This window comes from Dendropsophus ebraccatus, chromosome 4, assembly GCF_027789765.1.
Source record: "Dendropsophus ebraccatus isolate aDenEbr1 chromosome 4, aDenEbr1.pat, whole genome shotgun sequence".
Classification (NCBI taxonomy): domain Eukaryota; kingdom Metazoa; phylum Chordata; class Amphibia; order Anura; family Hylidae; genus Dendropsophus; species Dendropsophus ebraccatus.
The window spans coordinates 26,399,057-26,425,741 of record NC_091457.1 but is presented as its reverse complement, the minus strand read 5'-3'; the positions used below and the strand labels follow the sequence as shown (position 1 = coordinate 26,425,741).

General features: G+C 41.6%; 1 protein-coding gene and 1 long non-coding RNA gene across 3 annotated transcripts in view; one reads left to right on the top strand and one right to left on the bottom strand.

Moving 5' to 3' along the window:
- RASGRP2 (RAS guanyl releasing protein 2) overlaps positions 1-26,685 on the bottom strand; it is a 91,282-nt gene that overhangs the window by 21,468 nt on the left and 43,129 nt on the right. For both annotated transcript variants that reach the window (XM_069965311.1, XM_069965310.1), the window contains exons 2-11: positions 23,210-23,354; positions 20,316-20,418; positions 18,848-18,898; positions 18,598-18,729; positions 14,906-15,056; positions 7,382-7,555; positions 6,991-7,107; positions 3,885-4,166; positions 2,594-2,671; positions 262-375 (exon numbers count right to left, since the gene is read on the bottom strand). In XM_069965311.1, the coding sequence (XP_069821412.1) occupies positions 262-375; positions 2,594-2,671; positions 3,885-4,166; positions 6,991-7,107; positions 7,382-7,555; positions 14,906-15,056; positions 18,598-18,729; positions 18,848-18,898; positions 20,316-20,418; positions 23,210-23,279 (1,272 nt within the window). In that variant the 5' untranslated portion in view covers positions 23,280-23,354. The remainder of the gene's footprint in view (positions 1-261; positions 376-2,593; positions 2,672-3,884; positions 4,167-6,990; positions 7,108-7,381; positions 7,556-14,905; positions 15,057-18,597; positions 18,730-18,847; positions 18,899-20,315; positions 20,419-23,209; positions 23,355-26,685) is intronic.
- Positions 1,272-3,814, top strand: LOC138787964 (uncharacterized). The gene is made up of 3 exons (XR_011362536.1): positions 1,272-1,447; positions 1,679-1,728; positions 3,476-3,814. It is a non-coding gene; the product is annotated as an uncharacterized lncRNA (long non-coding RNA).

The window sequence follows — 26,685 nt, the reverse complement described above, 5'->3', positions numbered from 1 at the left end:
GTCAGCTCTCACTGGATACTGGGCGACAGTGTAGGGACACGCCCCCCAACTGGTAACACCTACTTGGCTATTGAGTCCTACATTTCTAGTAAGAATAACAGAGGAACAGCACATCACAGAGCTAAGAATAGGTGGTCAAGAGTAGTGACAGGTACACTTTAAGTCGATTCTTAGAGGTGCTATATATACAAAGATTTACACCAATGTATTGATTAAAGTTTTAACACAATACCAGCTCTATTACAATAACCAATAACTTACCTCAACCATTTTCTCTATGTGTTGGCACAGCAGGGCCTGGTCTGGTTTGGCTTTTAATGAAGCCCATTCCTCCATAGGAGGTGAGGGGGATGGGGGCGACTTGATAGTGGCTTGCTGAAAGAGAGGAAAAGTCATCTGTCAACTTAATATGATTATATTCAGATCTATTATTTATAGTAGGATCAAATCTTTTTTTATATAAAGGTTACAGATTTTTCTATATACTTCATAAACATCTAAGCAACGGCATGAAGGTAAGAATCAAACTAAGACAACTACCTTCTTCCTCAGTGTCCTGCTCTGTGAGACCATAACAGCAGATTAGATTCTTCCCTTTAAACCTTCCAGCTGCTGTATGTCCTGCAGGAAGTGGTATATTCTTCCCAGTCTGACACAGTGTTCTCTGCTGCCACCTCTGTCAATGGCAGGAACTGTCCAAAGCAGTAGCAAATCCTCAAAGCAAACTTCTCCTGCTGTGGACAGAAGTGGCAGCAGGAAGCACCATGTTTGACTGGAAAGAATTGTATGTCTTCCTCCATAACATACAGCAGCTGATAAGTACTGGAGGGCCTAATTTTTTTTTTTTTTTTAAAGAAGATATTTACAAATCTGTCTAAAGGTCCTTTTACATGGGAGCATGCAAGGACTCAAGCAAGCACTGATCAGCGCTCATTTGCAGCCTTTAAAAGATTTTAGATAACTGCATCGTTTGTGTACACATTGAGGCTATGTTCACACAACGTAAGTTCAGTAGTAATCACGGCCGTTGTTGCCAATTACTACTGAACCTACATTGTGCTGCAGGCTAAGGGAATCCCGGACAGAGTGTACACACACATAGGGCGAGATTTATCAAACATGGTGTAAAGTGAAACTGGCTCAGTTGCCCCTAGCAACCAATCAGATTCCACCTTTCATTCCTCACAGACGCTTTGGAAAGTGAAAGGTGGGATCTGATTGGTTGCTACGGGCAACTGAGCCAGTTTCACTTTACACCATGTTTGATAAATCTCCCCCATAGTATACACTGCGGCTGGGCGAAGGAGCGCTTCTAGCTTTGCTCGTTCCTGATAATCGGCCAATGTAAAAGAGGCTTATGTTTCAGGCATTTGATTTGAACACTTTTTTTCTCCAGAGTACCCCTTTAAGATTGAGGATTCAGAACAGACATGGCCACCTACTGCAGGTGAAGAAAATGCCTTCAATGGATGAGGAAAAATCAGGAAGGCACAGCCAGCAAGATATGGTCCTGGCAAACGCTGCAAATGCCTGAATATTTTCCTAACAAAAGCGACTCTAACACAATACAACATGCTGATCCAATGATCTGTCCGAGTGCCAGAATGGGATCAGCGTGGAATTTTCTCCTTTTAAGACAAGCTGAACTAAGCTTTGTTTTCTCTTTTCTATCTTCCAGTGGATCAAATAGTGGATTTCCTTCAGGATGAAAGATTACACCTGACAGACGTATGTCTTTTTATCCTCCAGTACTATGTCATTACAGTAGTGCAGACCGGGTGCGACTTGTTTCTTGCAGAATTGCTGGGAATTTTATGCTGCTTGTGTTGTTTCTGACTTGGTGTGAGATATAGATTATACAGAAGATGTTCACACCAAATATCAGGATACCTTAATATAACAAGATTTTCTGTCTCCTGTACATGCGACAGACTAGTGTAGCTGACATGCACCAGGGCTCACAAGACGGCGCCTAAAAATCTGACAGAAAGTTATATAGGTTTGTAAATTACTTTTATTTAAAAATCTCAAATATCCCCATACTTATCAGCTGCTGTATGTCCTGCAGAAAGTGGTGTTTTTTTCCAATCTGAGACAGTGCTCTCTGCTGCCACCTCTGTCCATCTCAGGAACTGTTCAGAACCAGAGATGTTTTTTATGGGGATTTACTACTGCTTTGGACAGTTCCTGCCATGGACAGAGGTGGCAGCAGAGAGCACTGTGTCAGATTGGAAAAAAGCACCACTTCCTGCAGGACATACAGCAGCTGATAAGTATGGGAATACTTAATTTACAGATCTTTATAACTTTCTGACACCAGGGGATGATTCAAAAAAGTTTTACTATGGAGTACCCCTTTACCCACAGGGTATCTGGGTGTTTTCACAGTGATATGGACATCCACCCCAACTATTAACCTACATGACACCTTATTATTCCCTGGGGATATCTAAACCAGCGTCATTAGTGCAGCCCTCTTCTCAGTGGTCAAGCCCATGGACCTATGGATTTCTTTGAGTGTATCTCATTGTCGCCATAGTCTCCTCTAACCCCCAGCTATGTTCCCTCTGGGCATCACATGCCTCCATCTTACCGATGTACGTGCCCTTGGTTCTCTTTGAAGAGACAGCTGGTAAATCTCCTCTTCTGATCGATACTGATCCAAGGAAACCTGGGGATGTAGGGGAAAATCCATGAACAAAATTAAAAACGTCAAATATTTTATTTCCAAAGAAAAGTTTATTCAAGTGTTTGAACCTGAGCTCTTTAATAAAACCGACAATCGGTTTTGTGCATTTCGCTCCCATCGTTTCTTCAGATAAGTGAAAATGTGTTTCAGCCGTTGCCAGTGAGCTTTTGCCAAGGAAAAAAATATCAAACAGCAGGCTTAATTTATTGGGTGCCAACTATTATTAACCAATACGTTCAAAATACAGATTCAGTTTTGGGTGGCAACCTCAAGCTGCCGTGTCTTAAAGTCTTGATTTGTCTTTCAAATAAACTAGTTTCAGAAAGTTATATAGATTTGTAATTTACTCCTATTTTTAAATCTTAAGTCTACCCATACTTATCAGCTCCGACTTCCGGTCGGACACAGTGCTCTCTGCTGCCATCTCTGTCTGTGTCAGGAACTGTCCAGAGCAGGAGAGGTTTTCTATAGGGATTTGCTGCTACTCTGGACAGTTCTTGACAGCAGAGAGCACTGGAAAGAAAACACTTTCTGCAGGACATACAGCAGCTGATGAGTACTGGAAAACTTGAGATTTTTAAATAGAAGTAAATTACAAATCTTTATACCTTTCTGAAATCAGTTGGTTTAAAAGAAAGATTTTCGTTGGAGTACCCCTTTAAAGTTCCACATGCATATCTAGTTTAAAGGCCGCCTGTACGGCTTTAAACTGAATTCTACATAAATTTTGAGCTGCGGGAGACTTCTTCTATACGCCATCCATCTCTTTTTTTCTTTTTGTCTTAGGTGATCCCGTTAAGCCTCACTCTTTCGGAAAGTTGGATAAGTGGAGCAAAAGTGAAAAAAATAACACAGCGGTTTAGTGCCAGTTCCATAATCCAGGCTCACCGATCACTCGGTCTCCAGTTGCTCCTGTACTGTGTGAAGTCATCGAGACCCGCCCACTTGTCACTCTTCTTCTGACAAGTCCAAGATGGACTGTTGTCAGCAGTGACAGCCTGTTCAGCCAATAACTGACTGAGGTGGGACACCGCTGCGGCCAGTGATTGACTGAAGGGGCCGTCACTGCTTAGACGAGTTGTCTCAGAAGTAAAAGGAAGAGTGACGAAAGGAGAACTGGTGCTGTGGGGGATCCAGGTACGTGAGTACACCTTTTTCTTAATAATTTCTTAATTTTTCTTGCTTAATGACTCACCGTTAACAAGTTTAGAAGATCAGGATTGGCTTTCACTGGAGGTTCCAGCCTCTGGGCATCTGTTAGTTCATGAACCACTTTATAGACCTGACGCATTTTGGAGAGATTGATGGCACCTCTGGCCTTGTCCGTCCAGTCGGGCAGCGCTACATGCAATGCCATTAGGTCTTTTAAGTGCACCCCCAAAGCGGGAAAACGAAAACCTTCACAGATTGCAAACCTGCGCCTGTATCGTGAGTAGTTATCGGAAGAGGTGAGAAGCTCCAGGAGAGAATCATAGACCTAGAAATGGGATAAAATACAGAAGAGGGGTTGTTATTATTATTATTATTATTATTATTATTATTATTATTATTAATAATAATTTTAATAATAATTTTTTTCTGCCCCTAAAGGAGAATCATTTTCTCACATTCATGACTTGCTGTATTCAATATGCAGAATACAGTTTGCCAGACTGTGGAGAATAGCTGCTGTAGATATACTCCAAGACCCGATTCCTCCATCTTACATCTGTAGAGTAGTTACAAGGTAAAACAGAAAGTGAGTACAAATTGTGAATTATAATCCTTCTTCTCACGCGGAAGACAGATCATTTATAGAGCGCTCACTAGGAATGAGGAATACAGCTCAGGTTCAGTTCCAGGAATGGGGACTTGAGCACAGAGGAAGCTCCAGTTGTCTTCCTCTGAGATGCTGAGAAGCTTTCGGCCTCCTTCGCACATAGTTTTCTCCAGAGTTTTTAATCTTTTATTGATTTTTATTGTTTGTGATTTTGTGTGTTACCTTAGTCTGGTCCAATAAGGGAAATAACTTGGATGACGTTCATAGACATGTCCTATTTCAACCATACTGCCAATGTTATTGCAGTGAAAAATAAAGAGCCCGGTTGAGCACTTCAGCCCTTTGTTTCTGCTTGGCTTTCCATGGAAAGTTGAGGACTTTAATAAAAGTTTAGATACACCTAAAAGTGTCACTGTTGATTCAAATAAACTTTTGACATGTCATAGAGACATGTCAAAAGTTTTGATTGGCCCAGGTCTGACCTCTACCGTTTGGGAGAGGACTGCTGGGCGCGGTCCTCTCCTGGCTCTGTGTCACGTGATCAGTCGGACTCCACAGAGCTCCATCATAAGTCCGACTGATCACGTGACACCAAACCAGGAAAGGACTGCGTTTAGCACGGTCTTCTCCCAGCTCTATCTCTCAATCGGTACGAGTCTGACCACTTAGACCTGGACCGATCAAAACTTTTGACATGTCTCTAAGGGCCCTATTCCACCGGACGATTATCGTTCAGATTATCGTTAAATTGTTCGAATCTAAATGATAATCGTTCGGTTGAAATGCCGTTAACGATTAACGACCGAACGAGAAATCGTTGATCGCTGATCGCTTGATCGTTGCTCGTTCGCAAAACGTTCGCAAATCGTTCGCATTGAATAAGACGTCGTTCGGTCGTTCACAGTAGATACGAACGCAATAGCGAAGAAATAGCGAACGAAAAACGATCGCAAATACAATCATAAGTAACGATTATTGTTCCATGGAAATGAGTGAACGTTTTCAGGTCTTTTGCAATAGCGGTCATTTGAGATCGTTAATCGTTAACGATTATGCGGACGATAATCGTCTGGTAGAATAGGGCCCTAAGACATGTCAAAAGTTTTGTAAAATTACAGTGACACTTCAAGTAGGAAGGTATGCACATAGGTTATGGGAGATGCTGTCTCCACCGAATCAACCCATCCAGCAATGGAGAGATAGAGCTTGGTAAGCCATTCTTCTGACCCTATAAACTACAGTGCATCATATACAATTATACAATCCATTATATAACATAATTATATAGAATAATACAAAAATCACAACAAATGCGTAAAATACTACTAACATAAAACTAGATCTTTTTCTTAGTAATAGACTCACAAGGATGGAACTCTGCTGAGACTTTCATGGCTGCTATGGACTTTATAATATTCTTCTGTACGTTTTATAGCTTAGGAAACAGATCATTTTTGTTCCCCCGGTTGCACAATCCAATGTGATGGTCTAGCTCATCCAAAAGATGTTCAATTGGAATCAGATCATGTGACTGACAGGGTCACTGAACAACTCACACTCACTTATTGTCTACCCACTCTGTCGGCAGCTAAGATCAATCCTCTAGGTCATTATTCATGTAATTAATTCCCAATCATTCGGCTGGGATAAGTATAGTCTTCAGTCTCCTCTGCAATAAGCTGGAACATTGTTGCTTCCATTCGCTATATAGGAGTTTTACAGAGCTGGCGTCTGAAGTTGATCTAATTTTGGTTATTCTTATGACTAAATGTATTTGATCTCATATTATTAGAAAAATTAGCCTTAAAGGGGTACTACCATCTCAGCTAATATTGTTATCCTTGTAGGGCTCACCAAGTGAAATAGTTTAGGAAATATATTCATATAGTAAGATTGCCTCCTTCTCCTGATATGCTGCTTCTTCCCTCTTATTATTCACAGCTCATTGTGTAGGTTACCGACAACCACTTTGCTCTATCAGCAGTGGTTTGGCTAGTATATATAGCTATAGTGTAGACGTATAGGGATATAATGTATAAATAGGGGGAGATTTATCAAACATAGTGTAAAGTAGAATTGGCTCAGTTGGGGCTAGCAAAGTAGAATTGGCTAGGGGCTAGCAACCAATCAGATTCCACCTTTTATTTTCCAGTGGGACCTCATTTTCTAGTGGGACCCCCAACAATCTCAGGGACCCAAGTGTCCTGTGCTGCCCTGCCCTGTCTGTCTATAAGATGGCTGACATGAAGGAGCATGTGACCATGCCCCGCCACTCAGTGTCCTCCACTGAGCCTGTATATGCCTATGGTGGACACTGGGGGGCGGAGCTTGGCCACATGCTCTTCCATGTCGGCCATCTTATAGACAGACCCACCATAGAGCAGGACTTGAAGAGGGGAGTCTGATTTTAGCTCTATGAGGTACACTGAACTATTTTACTATAAAGTACCCAAACCTTTAATAATAACATTATGCTCGAACAAATGCACTATGCCAAGCCTTTACATCGGGAACGCCTCATTGTACAATATTCGGTACTCACCTTGGTAGTCTCTGTACTGACATGTGAATGGGTTTCTTTCAGGCGAGAGATGGAGCTGTGGCTGAGACCCCCGACAACAGACATAAGTGTGTTGAAGTTCTGCAGCTCAAGAAGCCTCTGTAGAAAGGATAAATTGTTCAGGATTCGCAACTATTTTATGCAATAAACAGAAGTAATGTCAAAAAGGATCAAGAAAGCATGATATCTATATATATACTGTATATATATATATATTTTTTTTTTTTTTTTTTTTTTATTCCCCCCCCCCCCCAGGGGGCAACAATATATTATCTATAGAAAAAAAAAATTGTAAAGCAATCTATCAAATCTTATTGAACCTACAATGAAAGATGAATGTGGCCATTGTCACAATCACTACTGAGATACTCACCTCGGCCACCTGAACAAACTGTTTGATTACGGCCGCCCTTTGTTGTGGAGTAGGTTTGCTGAGCACCATAAGTTGGATCCACTGAGAAACACCATTGAAAAGGGCTATGAATCTTTCTAACACAGGGTTTCCAACAGTGCAGCCGTGGAGGACAAAGCTGTGATAGTCTTGAAACTGGAAAGGAAGACATAGGAAACAGTTAAGAACATAGGAGGCTTGAATCCCTAGGGCAACAATTGGATATTTATTGTGTATTCCATTACACAGACTATTGTTAAGAGATTGGGTCCTCATACACATAGTAATAGGTTTAACGGACTTATCAATTTTGGCAAAACTGGCCAACTATCTAATATGTTTGGGAGCCTCCCAACTATTCATATTGCGTCATGTACCTCCTCGATCAGATCCCTACGCTAAACAACACTGTGTCGGCCAGCGGCCGCTAACCTCGCACAACAAGCGCAAGCAGGGAAGGTAGGCCACAGAATGGCTCTGCAACCCCACTTTCACAGGACCAAACCCCAAGGGCCCCCCCCCCCCAAACCCCACAGGCACCGCCGGCGGAGAAGGCTGCCGCCAAGCAACAGAAGTGTGAACAAGATGTTACTACTCACCAAACCACCAGCAGGTAGAATGGGAGAAAGAGGAGGTACTTACCATATGTACAGAGGTGCTTTCTGCTAATTAGGATCACATGGGTCTTACAAGGAGGAGTGCTAGCCACAATGAAAAAAGCGACAGAACATACATAACAACATATATACCATATGCACAAGCCAGGAGAACAGAAATGGCTGCACATCGCACCCATGGTTGATACGAAATTTAGAGACATGCATTACAGAAAGCCCACGGGCATAGGCACAATAATGGGGACTTGTACCACTGACATGAATGGGAAAGGTTTGTAGGCATGCTCTGTGACCCTTACAGGAGTCAATCCACAATGAGGGGGAGGCTGAGCTGTAAAAACTACCTATTGTATTTTGTATCTACTGGTATCACTTTTCCCTGTAATGCTGTACAGATCACTTTCCAGCTGCTTCCTCCTTATCACAGATAGAATAGGAAGTCTCAGCTCAGCTTTATGCTTAGTGGTCAGAAAGAAAACAGCAAGAATTTAGAATTAGCTTAAAATAAAGATTGTAAAATTGAAAACTAGAAAGAAAACATCACCAAAAATTCATAGAAATATGTTTAACACTAAGGCCACTAAGAGCCACGTTCTTTTACGCTGCTCCCCCCATTGTTTATGTAAAAATTTGCGTTTGTTTTTTTTTTATAATAAACCTGCCCCCCAAATCTTGATTTCATTAATAGGTCATTTTATGATGACACATGCCCTTAAAGTGACTGTACCACCAGGCCCAGGCTGAAGCACTGGAGGCGGGCCGACCCACCCTTAGTGGGAAGAAACTCCAGCCCCTCCATGACGTGACTTCATTAGAATCAATGGAACCCTATCATAGGGGGGAGGGGGTTTTCTCCCACTAAGGGTGGGTCGGCCCGCCTCCAGTGCTTCAGCCTGGGCCTGGTGGTACAGTCACTTTAAGGTTTCCAATTAGGATTCCAAGGTCGAGAACTTGTGTGAAAAGGCTATGATGTAAACTGCTTTGTAAATGTGGGAAACTGAAGCAGCTGGTAGGGAATCAAGCAAATTTACAGATCTATTGTTACCGGACAAGAACTATGGGACTCTCGGTAGAAATGTTGTCAAGATCTGAAAAGAAGTGTGCTCTGCATATTCCAAACTTTTTTGAAAAATAAGGAATCAAAAAAACAAAATTGTAAGTTCTTTTTTAGAATTTTTTTTTATATAACACAAAGTTCTGTACAATCAAAAATCTTGTAAAAGAACTCACGGATACCATGTGTCCTAGCAACTAACATATTGCCGCAGCAAACAGAACGCTATGCGAGGAGAACAAGCAGTTTCATAAAAGTCTGAAGACTGCACAAAGCTTCTTTGCCAGGCTGACCGAATGACCCCGTATAACAGGTCAGCCTGATCATCCATTTTCAAAGTAGACAGGTACAAAAAAAATCTGAAGTTCTTAAAGGGGTATTCCCATCTCAACTAACATAGTTATAGTCTTAGGACACTTAAACTTAAATATCTCCTGATATCTCCATAGACAGCTCGTTGTCTAGGTTGCCGACCACCACTGACACTGGTATTGACTTGTCCTATCAGTAGGCCATCGGGAAAAACAAAAAGTCCCAAAAACTCTTTTATAGTCACTGGTTATAGATGTGAAACTGATGCACATTCCCAAAAAACCCACAGTCAAAGGTCTTAAAATAGCAAGAATTCTGAAACTCCTATGTTTTGATGCTAAGCAGATGTCAAATTGTACAAATAAACATGTCGGACCCCTGTGGTTTTTCAGTGTTAGTGTGGAGGACAATTTACAGTCACATAAGGAACCTACAAAAACTAATGTGTCCTCAAAAAAAAATCCCCTATTGTTTCAATCAAGCTTTTATATTTCTAAATTTTTTTAATAAATTGAAACCTCCTGTTTATAAGGAAATGATCATCACCGGTGGGATAACAATGAAAGGTGGCATCAGTATATTGATAAGACTGGATCAGGCCATTCACAATAGGAATAGCTCCCCTCCTCCACCTCTCTGCACAATGGTCACAGAGCATGCCTAGAAACCATTTCCATATAAGTCAATGAGTTCCCTCCAGTCTATTGTTTCCTATCTCCATGAAGTTGCTGTAACATATATCTCTAGCTCAGGCAATATGGTTGCTCCCAAGTTATTGTACAAAAAATATAAAACTTACAATCAGAAATAGAACATGTTTCTGGATCTGGCTCTATTCTAAAAATCTAGACGACACCTTCACTTTTTGGCCCTGAGTAGATTTCCTGATGTGTTATACCTATAGCATACTAAGAATTGCCTAATACAGAGCGCACACAGTTATTACCAATGTAAATCAAAAGAACACGAAAAGCCGGTGTAATAAAGTAGAAAATGTTAAGCAAGAAAAATTTCTTACGACTCTGGCTTTAAATGAATGCAAGAAAATACAAGACAGCTTGCGATTGACTACAGTTGGTTATTTTCTTAAACAGATTGTTCTATCAAGTAAGCTGTTTACACATCGTGTACGTTCCATGAAAAATCCGATTAGTACAGTAACATGAGATGATAGCTAGGGAAAAAAAATAAAAGCAAATGTGTTTCTGTCTGAGCAGATCCATCTTGTCCTCCATGCCGCTGTGTATACAGTAACGGTGAAGGATTGGACTACAGCAAAAACTTGTAATCATATAAACAGTACAAAAAAAAGGGCCAAAAACTACTATAGCTGGTGAAAAACAAAGTAAAGTCTGGGAAGTATAACCTAAAATTGTTGAGGTATGTGTTACTGTAAATCATATACCGAATTGTATTTGAAGACTTTTATACCAGTTAGAATTTATTTTAGGATTTTTTATCCTCATTTCACAAGTTAAAGACCTAATGGGGTAAGAAGTTTAGTAAACTTGCCTTCTTCCCTTATATGCTCTCAAAGCAATGGCCAAACTGTTATATATATATAATATATATATATATATATATATATATATATATATATATATATATATATAGAAGTAGTGTAGATATATAGAGATATGGGGGAGATATATCAAACTGGTGTAAAGTAGAATTGGCCCAGTTGCCCCTAGCAACCAATAAGATTCCATCTTTCATTTTTCAAAGAATCTGTGAGGAATGAAAAGTGGAATCGGATTGGTTGCTAGGGAAACTTAGCCAATTCTACTTTACACCCCTTTAATAGATCTCCCCCTATACACAGTATAAAAGATTTAAATATCCTTAACCCTTTAACAACCAAGGGCGTAAATGTAGGCCCTTGCGTCGCTAGGGGAGTTCAGAGGGGGGCCCGACAGCGACCCCGCTCTGAATAGCCTGCAAATAGCACCCGAGATCGCGGCAATTAGAGGTCCGATTGCCGTGCCCGCTAATTAGGCATTTAGATGCAGCTGTCAAAGTTGACAGCTGCATTTAAATGCCTTCTTTCTCCCATCCATGGTGGTCTAGTAGGGGGACCCCCCCACAACACGATCGCGGAGGAGCGGTCCTCGCATGTGAAACGGCCAGGGGTCTGTGCCATAATGGCCCGGATCGGCAATCTATTGTTCTCGGCTGCAGAGAACAAAAAATTTTTTTTGCAGAAATCAATGGTACAGGCGATTTTAAGAAACGTAATTGGGTTTATTAGCCGAAAAATGCATTTTTATCATGAAAAAGCAGTTTTAAGCTCTCCCCCCCCCCTGTCTTCATTGTTCTCTATGGAAAGGGGAGAGATGAGGCACCAAAACAGGACAACAAAGAGTTAATTTACAGCTACATCCCCAGGCTCTCTCCTATGACATCAGCACTGACCTCTCTGACCTTTGAATAAGGGCTTTCGTGGCTCCCTATGGTGTAATCCTTTGATCTCTGCTCTCTGCTGCCGACTAATCCCCCTTCTCCCTCCTCCTCCCTTCCCTCTCCATAGCAGAGACAGGATCCGACTGATGTAAAACAGTTGAGATTTCCTGATTCTAAACAGTGGATGACAGAAAGGAGAGGAGGGGGGACCTGGGGAAAGTCTTTTTAAATGCAGATAATGGCATATTTGCCTAATAAACCCAATTACTAAGTTTCTTAAAATCGCCTGGATTAATTTCTGCTAAAAAAAAAATTTTACGACAGTGACTCATTAAGTGTGTCATTACAAAGAACAATTAGTGGCACAAAAATAACTGAGTAACCCTCTCGGCATCACAGAGTGCAGAGACACTGGTTACATTAGCGCCTCCGAAGGGAGAGGGGAGGAGGGAGTTCAGAGCAGAGACGCAGTTAACAGCTCACACACCGTTTTCTGCATCTTGAGCAGAAAGCAGCAGACTCAGAACTTGGGAAGGAGACCGATAAGATAATACCAAGTATGGAATAGATTAGAGTCTCCAAGAGGGGGAACTATTGAACATGTATTTTATGTAACTGGATAACCCCTTTAACAAGATTGACTGTGTTAGCTAATGTTGGAATAGGAATGGAACATTTAGTTATACAGCATACAAAATCCTCCCTGTTCTACTTCCTCCTAAATATAGATACGCTGTATTTCGTACTTGCTGTGCATTCATTATTAGCTAAATAGCCATCAGGAAAGTTTGCAAGATTACAATGTAGCATGTGACCCTCCATCCAACAATACAATGTCGTTGAAGAAAACACACCGCTGACCACCAACCTCTGAGTTTATTTTCCTCCAGTTGACTTTTTTTTTTCTTTTTATATTAATATGTGAAATGATTTAGATTTCCACCCAACGGGCATGTATGTTATGTCCCAGGTAAGAGGTCTGTGGTGTGTCAGCGTCAGTGACAGTCATATTACATGTGTCCGGACCCAAAGTAAAATTATAGAATCTCCAGCCTCCGAGCAGTGTTATCAAATCACAGTCTACTGTATCACAGGGCTAATCGCATTAACAGGAGTCGGGAAAATTCATCAGAATTAAATATATTCTTCATTTGTCAACTCTCATAACTATCTGAATAAATTAGTACACCGCCATCCCCCATTGCTACAAGTTTCTCGGCTTAAAGTAAACCCTTTGTGCCATTTTGAACGTCTTTTAAAGGGTTGTAGTGTGAAGCAAAGTTAGTAAAAATAAATGTGTACCACATACATATATGTATGCTTTCCTCTCTGAACTGTGACCCTGCTGTTGCCATACAAAAGAGCGCACACTTTGGGCCCTATTCCACCGGACGATTATCGTTTGCATAATCGTTAGCGATTAACAATCTCAAACGACCGCTATTGCGAAAGACCTGAAAAAGTTCACTCATTTCCATGGAACGATAATCGTTACTTATGATCGTATTTGCGATCGTTTTTTCTTTGCTATATCTTCGCTATTGCGTTCGTATCTACTGCAAACGACTGAACGACGTCTTATTCAATGCGAACGATTTGCGAACGAGCAACGATAAAAATAGGTCCAGGTCTTATAAAGCGATCAACGATTTCTCGTTCGGTCGTTAATCGTTAACTGCATTTCAACCGAACGATTATCGTTTAGATTCGAACGATTTAACGATAATCTGAACGATAATCGTCCGGTGGAATAGGGCCCTTTCCCACAATTCTTCATGTTCACTGGCTCAGTGGAGAACAACTGTCAGTATTCATGGAGATTGCAGTTGAATTGTTCAGGCCTGGTCGATCTCAGTACCGTAGGTTGTAACCAAGGGAGGTAGGCTATATATATATATATATATATATATATATATATATTAAAAAGGACAGTTACAGATATGCTTGTAATTTTACTTAAAGGGGTCCTTCGGGAAAAATTCACTTTTCCCCTATTCATAAGATAGGGGAAAAGTAGGAGATCGCGGGGGTCTGACTCCTAAACCCTGATCAGACCCCACCGGCTCTGTTATGAATAGAGTCCAGGTCAAGACACGACCTGCGGCTCTACTCATTCCTATGGAGCGACGGAAAAAGCTGAGTACAGCGCTCTTTTGGCGTCCTCGGCTTTTTCCATTGCTCCATAGGAATGAATAGAGCCGTGGGTCACGTGCCGACCCGGGGCTCTATTAATAACAGAGTCGGCAGGATCCGATACGGAGATTGTTGGGGCTTCAGAGGTTGGACCCACTGCAATCCCCTACTTTCCCCCTATCCACAGGGGGGAAGTGAATTTTACCTGGAATACCCCTTTAATGAATCAGTATAGACTTAGTTTTCTTAACAGCACAACCACTTCAAGTAGTTGAAGTTTCTAGATAGGGATACCACATCTTCCTAGCCATAAGGTGAAGCAGCAGAACACACATAGTGGTCACACAGAAGGACTACCTCATCATTAAAGGGGGTTTCCAATAATAACATTTATTTTCAACTGTTTGGTAAACTGAGTGTTAAAGTTATTTTACTTCCTTTCTGTGGTCCTTCATGCCTTCTTTCTGCTCTTGATGCAAACTGTCTGCTCTGTTCTCTTCTTGTCTGGTGTACATCCTGCAAAAGACTTCCTTTTCATGCTGCACACTCTATCTAGGATTTCAGCCAACTCTATCCCTCCCACTACAATACACAGCTGTTGATGCCCCCCTTTCAGTTGGTATTTTGGTAGACAATTGACCTCTGTTCTTATCATCAGCAGTCAAACCACCACAGTTTAGTTACCCCCTAAATGTGCTTCATCTGCTTTGAGCATATAATAAGTAATGAATTAGTATTGAATTTTAAGCCTTTTTAGATTAACAAGAAACAAAATAATGAACAAAGATGGATAGGAATATTAAACAAGACACGGCCACAATGAAATACTGATTGGGATGATTACCACAGAAGATTGAATTACCACCAGCTGTTTAAAGATTTATACTTATTTAAGAAATGAATGACTTAATATCCAGCAACAAGGTTGGACTACTATGAATACATACACTATATATACACATTTGGAATAACCAAAACCAATCTTCTTACCAAGATCTTGGAAAATGAGTGAAATTCTAGATGTGTTAGATGTTCCGCTAGTTCCCCTGGATCCAAATGATCAAACAACAGTGAAGTTTTCCTTATTCTGCCGCTGCCTTGTACTCGCTGCGTCACTTGTCTTTTCCAGCCATACGATGGACTGTAACACACAATGGTTAGAGTTAATTTTTATAGCAGGCACCTTTGTGAGATCATATTATCACAAATATATTATATTATACATAGCTAGATGATTGTGCAGGCAGGGCCAGACAAACAATCACTAGATCATTTGTGCGGCCCTTTACTTCCATCATCCATTAGCTACACATCCTCTATTACACATGGAGGTGTGCGGCTGAAGAATAAGGATTTTTCAGTCACAATGATGTGATCAGCCACCAAGCTTGTTCATCGGCTGGTCCCTGGGCCTATTACAAAGGTCCATACTGGCCTGTTTGCCTGATACTCATGGCATCTACTAGAGCACCATTGCAGCCATATAGTAAAATCCCTATATTTTGTGAGCAAGGAAGGCATAGACGCAAAGTAAAAACACTGTAATGATCAGCACACTGGATGTTAAAGTGTACCTGTTGTTTGTAAAAACTTTTGACATGTCATAGAGTCATGTCAAGTTCTGATCAGACCCGAACCGATCAGGAGAACGAGCTGGGAGAGGAAGCGCTGCAGCACAGTCCACTTCCACTCTGTGTTAGAAAAAAAAAGAGTCTGACTTATAATGTAAGTCTATGGAGCCTGACTCTTTTTCTTACACAGAGCAGAGAGAGGACGCGCTGCAGGACGGTCCTCTCCACGCTCGTTCTCCCGATTGAGTGTTCAGACTCAGACCAATCAAAACTTTTCATAACTCTCTATGAAATTAGTAGAAATTAGTGTTGAGCAAACGTCAAGAACTGTTCAGGTTTGGCAACGTTCTCCAAACCTGAACGCTCAGCACATGACTCCCAGTGACTGGAGAAGTTGGATGTCGCCCAAGGGCTGCAATTTGCCAGGATTTCCTAGAGTGGCATCCAATTTCGCCAGCCACCAGGATTCAAATGCCGAGCGTTCTGGTCTGGAGAACATTGCCGAACCCGAACAGTTCAGCAAGTTTGCTTAACACTACTAGAAATAACTTGATTTTTCTCATACTGGCCAAAGGTCCTTGTTAAGTAAAGGAAATGGAAAGGAAAGCGTAAGTAAAAGCTCGCGATAAAGGCTGAATGCTGATGAAGAGTCTCAGAAGGAAGACTATTGCTATTGAACCAAGACAATGTCTGGCCTTCCGAAATTTGCAGTTGTAGACAAGTACTGTATGTTCATTCAGTCATACAGAAGGTGGAGCTCTCCTTACTAACCAGTGTACTGACCTGTCAATAAGCCTGAATACAGACTGAGTGAATGAGCTTACGCTCTGTCTGGTGGATAACCTCTCCGACAAGAAATCGTGAGCGAACGCTTAAATGTTGTTCCTTACAGGGCAATGCATGTACTGTATCTCACCCACTCTTTTGACTGCAACTAGGAATAGATCCTTCTATATAAAGAATTCCTCGATTAACCTTTCCCATAGATCAAATGCTGGCTTCTAAAAATGTCTGAGAATAATCCCAAGTGAGACATGAGTTATTTTTTTAAGAATGAACAAGCAGAGGTGCTAGGGAAACAACCATGTCACATTGTCTCCTGTCAGCTCCACTGGGGCTTTCTCCAAAGGTCTGACGGTCAGCCATAGACTATGATGCATCAAACATCATGGTCCGAAATATTTTTCCAAATTTTTTTTCTTTTAAATCAACTGGTGCCAGAAAGTGCTTGAGATTTGTAATTTACTTCTATTAAAAAAAAATCTCAAGTCTCCCAGTACTTATCAGCTGCTGTATGCCCCTGCAGGAAGTGATGTATTCTTTATAATCTGACACAGTGTTCTCTGCTGCCACCTCTGTCCGTGTCAGGAACTGTCCAGAGCAGTTGCAAATGCCCATAGAAAACCCTCTCCTTCTCTCCAGATTGGAAAGAATGCACCACTTCCTGTAGGACATACAGCAGCTGATAAGTACTGAAAGACTTGAGATTTTTTAATAGAAATAAACTACAAATCTCTGGCACTTTCTGGCACCAGTTGATCTGACAGGAAAAAAAAAATTGGTTAAACTACCCCTATTATATAGAGTCATGCTACAACATTGGGCAGCAGTGTCAATGTATACAAAGTATGGCGTAACTTGGGAAAAACATTGAGCAAAAGCGAACCCTGCAGAGTCTAAAACAACTCAACGAATTGGTTCAAAGAAGGATTTCAAGAATCGTTCGGATGAACATTCAAGAGAACGGCAGCCATATTGAACGCTGGTGTCCAACTAACAACTCAATGTTCCTCGTTGGGGAGGAACAACGAGGAACAACTCGTTGGGTCATAGACAGATGGTCTATGACCCAAGTCAACCTGTTCCAGTATCATTGCTGTTTGAGGGGAAAGGAAGCCAAGACTTTAGTGGGCAAGAGGGCAAAGACTGGATGACTGACTAGTGGAAAATCTTCTCAGATGAACAGAGATTCCTGTTGCACCATGCTTATAGGAGGTCAGAATTTGGTACAGGCAGCATGGATCCACGACCCTTTATCAGTTTTTAACAGTTCAGGCTAACAGAGGTGGGGTTCTGGTGTGAGGGACGTTTCCTAACTGGGTCCTCTGATTTTCACGGATGGATATAAGGACAGTAGGTTTTATCTAAGCATTATGGACAACCAATGTCATCCCTTCATGGCAGCTGTTTACCCTATGGTAGAGGACCACAAGGGTCATGTAGTCATGGTCTACTCAGTGTTTCTTGCTTTACTATCCCCAGATATTAATCCCATAAAGAATGACTGGGATGAGGTAGAACAAGGAGCACACACTCTCCCATAGAGATGCTATGACACACTAAGACAAGATTCCGCCTAATTTACTCAGTGTGAACATACCCTTAGGGGCCAAAAATATAACACAGAACCATTTCATCCCCTTAGTGGATTAACTTTACCATAGGCCCCGGCTTGTTCACCAAGCCTAGGCCCCCCCCACCCCACTGTAACTATGGCAACACTAGCGTGGTGTTCATAGTACAGAATAGATAATGTCATGATGTTCTGAGGTTAAAAAAAAGCAGCGTGTTTGCAAATCATGGCAGAACTTTAGCCGGGGACAATACACCACTAAAAGTATACATCTGTTAGGGTGGCCATGGGCCCCCCAGAAGCTCAGGGCCCCGGGCGACCGCCTGAAATGGACCTGTTATAATCCGTTACTACCTTAGTGGTATGCCACAATGAATTGCAGCAGGTCTGGAGGCCAAAGGAGGTCAACTGCTCTACGAGATGAGTGTGTCTAATAAAGTGACCAATTTTTATACAGTATATATATATATATATATATATAGCATGTAAAACACTATTATTCAGCACGGCCCATGTAGCTCCAGCATAACCACAAATACCCATAAATGACAGGAGCTGATTTTCTTAATGCACCATTTTCACACCAGGCGGTAAGAATGACCTTTCCACTCTAGCAGAAACATCTTAGCACTCAGCCTGTGGAGAGGGTTTTCGATATAAGGTATGAAGCACTTGTATGTACTGTAACAGCCGGCACAAGTGTGATTTTCACAGTTTCCCTCCATAAGTTTCCGGCGCTCCGGACAACCATTACATACACACTCTCAATGTCTATGAGACTGCTCTCCCTTCGGTTCCCTTTGTTTTCCAGCGCCCTCTTCAGGTCTCGAATCTGTTCTCCCAGTTCTGGATTTAAGTCAAACTCAGCCGGGTATTCCGCTATCCAGAACCTGCCAGTACAAGAGATGGAGAGTGTGCGTTATGTGTCGGGGCTTGGTTATCAACACATCCACTAATCTAATGAGAGCTAATGAATTCATGCTAATAGCGGTAAAAGTGTCGCAATACCTTACAAGGTGACAGATCCGTTCTCGCTCTGCATTATCACCTGCCTCCGAAGTAGAAAATGGTCAAGGAAAATGTGTGAAATTTATCACTTAAGAAATTGTACATGTTTCATTAGGGTAACTTATTATTTATTTTTAAAGAGCCCTTAATTCCAGAGCACTGTACATATTATGGCCACACAACGTATAATTTCATTAAAAAACATCTGTAGTTGCAGTTTTGCAACCACGGCCGTTATTTAATGAAATTGCCAATCACATTAATTACTATACACTCTGTATACACTCCAGCTGGGATTCCAAGCGGCAACACAAAAAACTGACATGTCAGTTTTGTGCGGCTGCTATTCATTGAATAGCGGCCGCACAAGACTGACAGAGCAGAAAATGTAATGTGCGGCTCTGGCCACACTTTACATTGTCGGCTATGGTGATTTGGAATGCGGGCACATCGGAACGGGACTGCATTCCAAATCAAAAGAAATTAAGTTTATCCGGCCAGTACTACAGTACTGTCTAGAATGAACTTCACTGACACCGTCCGTCAATTTCAATAGTGTGTAAACATAGCCTGTGTTTTCAATGCAATCCTGATTTTGGTTGCAAAATACTGAGCAAAAATATTGTGTGAGAACATAGCCTTAAAGTAAAATGAAGAGTGTTATTACAAAGTATATTTGGTCCTAAAAAAAACAAGCACTTATATGGCGCTGTAAATGGAAAAATAGGATCTAGACTATGTTCACACACAGTAAAATAAATACCAATATACGGCCATAATTTTGAGTCAAAATAAAACAACATGTAAAGATTTATACTCGTACTCAAAAACAGCAGTTTTTCTGTACTGTATGTGCACTGATGGTTAATTTCCTATAGACTTCAAAAGAACACGTTATTACATTAAAAATATGGCCATCTTTTTCACTCTAAATTAAGGCCATATTTTGCTTTTTTACTACCATGTGTGAACATAGCCTTACGGCTCTTAGAAGGAAAAAAAGGGAGAAATGAAAATGCAAAAATTTACATTTCCAGGGTCCTTAAAGATGACCTGTCCGCACTCCTGGCCTGCCTGGTTTAATAAATACATGCAATGCCTGTGAAATAACAATTCTGGAACATATTCTCTTATAGCTGTGTGATGTGCTATTCCTCTGTTATTCTTACCCAAAATATATGATTCATTGACCAACTGGGTGTTACCAACTGGGGGCGTGTCCCAAGACTGTCTGACACTAGCCAATCAGAGCTGGAAGTACCAGACAATGTAGGGACACGCCCCCAGCTGGTAACACCCAGTTGGTTATTGCGTCATGTATTTCTAGTAAGAATAACAGAGGAATGGCGCATCACACAGCTATAACAATAGGCAACCCGGAATTGTTGTTTCATGGGAAAAACACCACAAAGTAAAAAGCATTGTAGGGATAGTGTTTTCATCCAGATAGAGTTTCTCAAAAGGATATAGTGAAAAGAGCTTCTTGGCAAGATCCCCAGATGGAATATACCAAGGATGCATCATAAGAAACATCTGAAGCAGTTCCCGATCCTTAGGATTCCCATCTGAGTCTAAACAAAGAAAATGATAAAAGTTAAATTTACAAAAAAATAAAAAAATATATATATAAATAAATAAATAACAATAGATAAATTACAAATTAAATGTCAATGCTGTGCATCAAGAAAATACAAGACCGTCTCTAATAATTCAACAACAATAATTCTTTTTTTTTGGAACAAAATCAGGTAGGTGATCAGCTGATCGCTGTGGATCCATGCACTGTATAAACTGGAGCGACTGATTCCACAAGGTGTATGGAAACGATGAATTCCTATGAATTCTTACAGGTTATTGTTGGACTATTCCCGCTTGTGAAGGGTGCAGGGATGCATGTCTGCCTGTAAGGAAATCTTTACAGTGTCACTAAACAGGAGCCCGCGCTCAATGATGGCGTTCAGCATTGATATCACTAAATACTGCCAGTCAATACTGTTCGCACATGTGCTTTCCCACATCGTCCCCATAATAACAAATCAATGTTATATTTCAGCTAAACAATTACATCACTAGCAAAATATGTCCAGCCCGCTCTCTACAGCAGAACAAAAGTTTACAAGGAAAAGGCTTCTCCAACTAAGCAGAACAATTCCACTGCGGGCTATGGAGAGTTCCAGTAAATAAAATTAATGAAGGGACTAATGATATCATATCTGCTCATTCTCCTCCGCTTCACTTTTGATGGATTCCCATCATGACACTGACTGTCCGGAGATGAGCAGGGAAGGGATGGAGGGTTTACAGAGCTGCAGTATAAAGCAAGGTTAAGGGGTTACAAACAGTGTCAGACTGGGGTATCTGGGGCCCGCCGGAGGAAATGATCCTGGGGGCCCACCACTGAAGAACCAGAGTGAAACAACATATCAGTCAGCGGTTGTGCAGGTACTAACGCTGGGGGCCCACCGGAGGATTTCTGGTAGGCCAGTCCGACACTGGTTACAAAGTCTGATAGGTGGGGGGTTGTAGAGGTGGGCCCTGCTGTTATCTCAAGGTCAAGGCCAACGTAGGTGGTCAGAAAACCAAAAACAGATCAATGGGCTATTTTATTGCATTTTCCTAACTTCCATTGACTCTTAGGCTATGTTCACACAACGTAAAACTACGGCCGTAGTTCTCGCGGCAGAACTACGGCCGTAGTTTTGCGGTGTGGAACATAGTCTTATTGTCAATTGGATCCCGGCCGGAGCGTACACACATCATATACGCTCCGGCCGGGATCCTGTGCGGCGCTGGAAAAAACTGACAGGTCAGTTTTCTGCGGCCGGAATTCAGTGAATTCCGACCGCAGAAAGACCTGTCAGTTCACACAGTGAAGCGAGCGGCTCGGGCCGCTTGCTTCACTGTGGGCTATGGGAAGCTCTCATGCGGGCGCACGCTGATGCGCCCGCTTCAGAGCTCCGCGGCCAGATAGATCACCCGGCCGATACTTAAGTACCGGCCTAGATGATCCGGCCAGAGACCGGCCGTTCCGTGACACAGCCGGGGTCACGGAACGGCCGGTCTCATACATAATGTGAACATAGCCTTATAGTAGATGAAAAAGCAGTATAGCACCATGAGCAAAAGCATCATTGACTGCTGTGCTATGCTGTGTGTACCAGGCATATAAATATCAACGGGAGTCACACAAACTGCATAAAACAGCTGGTTTGGCTGTTTCCCGACTTCCACAGGCCAAGTGGCTAAAGATGGGTATGGGTTCCTAAGCTGAGACTGGCATCTATTCCCATTTATGGCTTATTCTGGGGATATATCATGATTTCCAGATGCAGAGAGATGATCCTCATGGGACCAATGGACCTAGAGAACCTTTTCTAGGTCTCTAGGTTCATTGGTTCTGTGAGGACCATCTCTCTGCATTACTGACCACTTCAGTGGTGCCTTCAGGAATAGCTGCGGTGTTAACTACTTCACGCCTTCAATAGAGTTCTGCCTAAAATATCGCACAACTCTCCCAATTGAGTGCATTCCAATGGCACTTCTACTTGGGGTCACTATTGGACGTATTACACCAGGAGGTGCCCCTGTGTCTCTCTTTATGATTTCCAGATGTGAATACCCCTTTAAAACTTGGTTTCTAGGGATGAGCGAATTTCGAGTACTCTCCGGGTTTGTCCGAACTTGAACGTGACTGAAGAAGTTGGATGCAGCCCTAAGGCTGTCTGGAAAACATGGATACAGACATAGGCCAGAGGCTGTATCCATGTTTTCCAGGACTCCCTAGGGCTGCATCCAACTTCTCCAGCCACCGGTAATCCAATGCCAGACTCGAGCATGCTCTAGTTGCACCTATCTCTAAGGGTAACATAAAGCATTTGGTTGACAATTCTCATCCCTACATCTAGCTGAGAGGATGAGGTAAACAAAGTAGAGCTCTGCTCTCCGACTGTTTCCTACTATCTACACCTACATCAAAGACAAAAGATCTTTTTTAAAAACTAACATGGTAAAGGTTTTTCTGGTGAAATGTACTGATGGGCTATCCTTTGGTTAATTCATTAGTACATGATGCCCTGAAAAAACCCTTTAAATCATTTAAAACAATACTTCCAAATTATACAAGAGCTATCCCCAACTCCTCTTACACTAAGACCTAGACCCAATAAGAGATGTCACTTAAACGTTGGGTCTTTTTCGCACCTTACACGGTGACAATTGAACACCACCATAGCTATCTATCCACTATACACTACAAATTTTCAATGTGATATCCACTGGTGACACAGCAGATGTCAAGGCGATGGTAGTTCAGCATATCCTTAGATATAGACACCACGATAACACCATGTGCAATGTTCTTACCAAAGTTGTGGATGGATATCTCTATCATCTCATCGATAGTATGGCCTTTCTCCAAATCCAAGTCATCCATTTCTGCCTTTTCATTGACTGCCGCAAAGGTGCAATAGGATGAATTCCCAGGAGGTTTGCAAGTAGGACTGTCAATCTATCAGATGAAAAAAGAAAAAAAATAAATTCTATGGAACCCATAAGATGCAATGATCCCTAAGATCTCATAGAAACCCTATATAAGTGTGTGGCACGAATGTGATATTTCTTCTTTAGAAAGGTGAAGTGATCTGTAAACATGCAGTACACGCTGAACTACCCCTCCCAGATTTTGGGTAACCTCTTCCTCTGTCAGTTGCGATCTCTCTGATGTATCTTCCTGTTTTTATAGCTTACTTCCTCCGGCAATTGACAGAAACACACTTGTATCCCATGGGGCTTCTGGGAACGTCAGTAGTGTTTCATAGAGTGGTCTCTAGTATAGTGGGGCCTATAGCTCACGTTCTACGGAGAGCTCTGAACAGAATAAATCCCTGGATTGTCCCTAACAATCTATTACATATAAAAAAAATATTAAAGTTTACTTAAAGGGAACCAGTCACCATCAAAATGCTACCTCAGCTATCGGCATCATGTTATAGAGCAGAAGGAACTGAGCAGATTGATATATATCTTTATGGGAAAAAGTCAGTATAACTTGTAATTAAATGATTGAAATCCCTGATGTTTCCATGCTAAAGAGTCCAGTCCATTGAGTGACACCGCCCACTTGACTTCTTAACACAGGATGAGCAGGGATTTCAATCAAGTTATACTCAATCTTTTCCCACAATGATATATATCAATCTTCTCAGTTTTTCCTACTCTATAACATGATGACCATAGATTAGATAGCATTGCCTTGGGGCAGGTTCCCTTTAAGGGTGCGTTCACACCTACAGGATCCGCAGCAGATTTGATGGTGCAGATTTGATGCTGTGTTCAGTTATTTAAATGAAATCTGCTGCGGATACGCTGCGAATCCACAGCAGAAAATACGCTGCGGATCCGGTAAGTGTGAACGTACCCTTAAGAGGTTTCTGCTCATAATATATTGATAAACTATCATCATGTTGATCACTATCAGATTGTAAGTCCCATTGAGTGAATGGAGTAGGACCAGCATGCACACTAGAAAATTTACTTGTGATTAGTGATCGGACCCCTGCCAATCAGTATATAGGATAGGGGAGAACATATAAACTGGGGGGGGGGGGGGTTACCGTTAATGTGTTAGTAACACTATTGAGGAAGGACAAAATAATTTTTAGCCTTTAGTATAAACAAATGCCTGACTAGAATGCATCCTCTGTGCCAATAGCTGTAACATTACTCAGAACATCGTGCCACGGGACCGCTCTCAGGAATACAGAGACAATGAAACGGCATCGTCAGCTTGGCACAACAGATCTGTTTCTTTGTATGGAAACAACATTGCACTAAAAGTCACCAACAAATTGTCATCACTCCTCTTAAATAAGTTTTCCTTCCTCTTTCAGGAAAATAATGACATGTAAGCAGAGACACTGGAAAGGTCACTACAATATGTCGGCAAAAGTTTATAGATATTGCAGTGTACCATGACAATAATAAGTGACTTAAAGGGTTATTCCGGAGTAACAAAAATGTTTTCGAATTAGCTGGTGTCAGAAGGTTATACAGATTTATTGCTTCCATTTAAAAATCTCAAGTCTTCCAGTACTTATCAGCTGCTGTATGTCCTGCAGGAAGTGGTGTATGCTTTCCAGTGCTCTCTGCTGCCACCTCTGTCCGAGACAGGAACTGTCCAGAGCAGGAGAGCGAATCTTGAGCATGCTCTGCATTTTACTGCCGGTGGTTGAAGAAGTTGGATGCAACTAGGACGTCCCGAAAAACACAGATACGGCCTTTAGCCCAGGGGTAGAGAACCTTGGCTATCCAGCTGTTGCAAAACTACAACTCCCATCATTCCTGGAGAGCTCAAGTAATGCTTTGGCTGTCCAGGCATAATGGGAGCTGTAGTTGTGCAAGAGCTGAAAAGCCAAGGTTCGCTTCCCCTGCTTTAGCCTATGGCTGTATCCATAGCTGTATTTCCAGGCAGCCTTAAGACTGCATCCAACTTCTTCAGCCACCAATAATCAAATGCCGTACTCAGAGGTTTGGACGGAACAGAGCATGTTCAAGATTCCCTCATCTCTTTTTTCTATTGGGATTCACTGCTCTGGAAAGTTCCTGACCCGGACAGAGATGGCAGCAGAGAGCACCGTGTCAGACTGGAAAGAATACACTACTTCCTGCAGGGCATACAGCAGCTGATAAGTACTAGATTTTAAAATGCAATTTATACAACTTTTTGGTACCAGTTGATCTGAAAACAATATTTTTCTTCAGAGTACCCCTTTAAGATTCAGTTGTACATACATACATGTATATTACTGGATAACTTTGCATACAAATGTGTAGAGATCTATGATTTCTACACAGTATAAAGGGTATACAGAGGTATATAATCCCTTTGGCTCTGTCGGGTGAAGGGATATAGTTATATTTGCTATGTATGTGCACCAGAAGTTTTCCAGGTCCATACGCTGAACGTGCTCACATAACATGATGTGAACAGAGCCTTACTGTTAAATTGAACTCTAATAGCATTGTGGGGCTGTGGTAATGGTTTCCACTCTAAAGTCTAAATGGGCAGGCAGGAGCCGGTGTAAATAGTAGGTTGTCATCTCAGTTGTCAGCTCTGGAAAATAGAACAATAATAACTAGTGACATGAGGAAATCACACAACATCACTATGACCCCATGAGTGCGACAAAGCAGCCTTTCCTCTACGTCCTGCATCCAGGAAAAACAGAGAGCTGGCGCTCAGCGCTCTAGGTGCTCTCTTGACTCCTAACCCTTGCCTAATACATGGAGGAGGCTATTACACTATTAGGCCATGTTCACATCTCCAGGCTTGTGACAGTGTTTAGGTGTGGATTCTGCGCCTTCATCCTGACACAATCTGCCAACATAATGCAAGTGAATATAGTATTATATTACCCCATTCACATGCCGGGAGGAAAAATTCAGATGGAATAACAAGTGGACTGGTTTTCTTTCAGATTATTATTCCATTAAAAATGTGAACCATGTATTAAAGGGGTACTCCAGCGAAAATCTTTTTCTTTCAAATCAGCTGGTTTCAGAAAGTTATATAGATATGTAATTTACTTCTATTAAAAATCTTAAGTCTTCCTATACTTATCAGCTGCTGCATGTCCTACAGGAAGTAGTGTTGTTTTCTTTTCTGTCTGACACAGTGCTCTCTGCTGCCCTCTTTGTCCAAGACAGTAACTGTCCAGAGCAGTACCAAATCCCCATAGAAAACCTCTCCTGCTACCAAATAATCATATAACCTATGTTATATAAGTATTGTATTAGGGATGATTATTTGTTGAGTATATAAGAAATCTTTAATAAAAAAA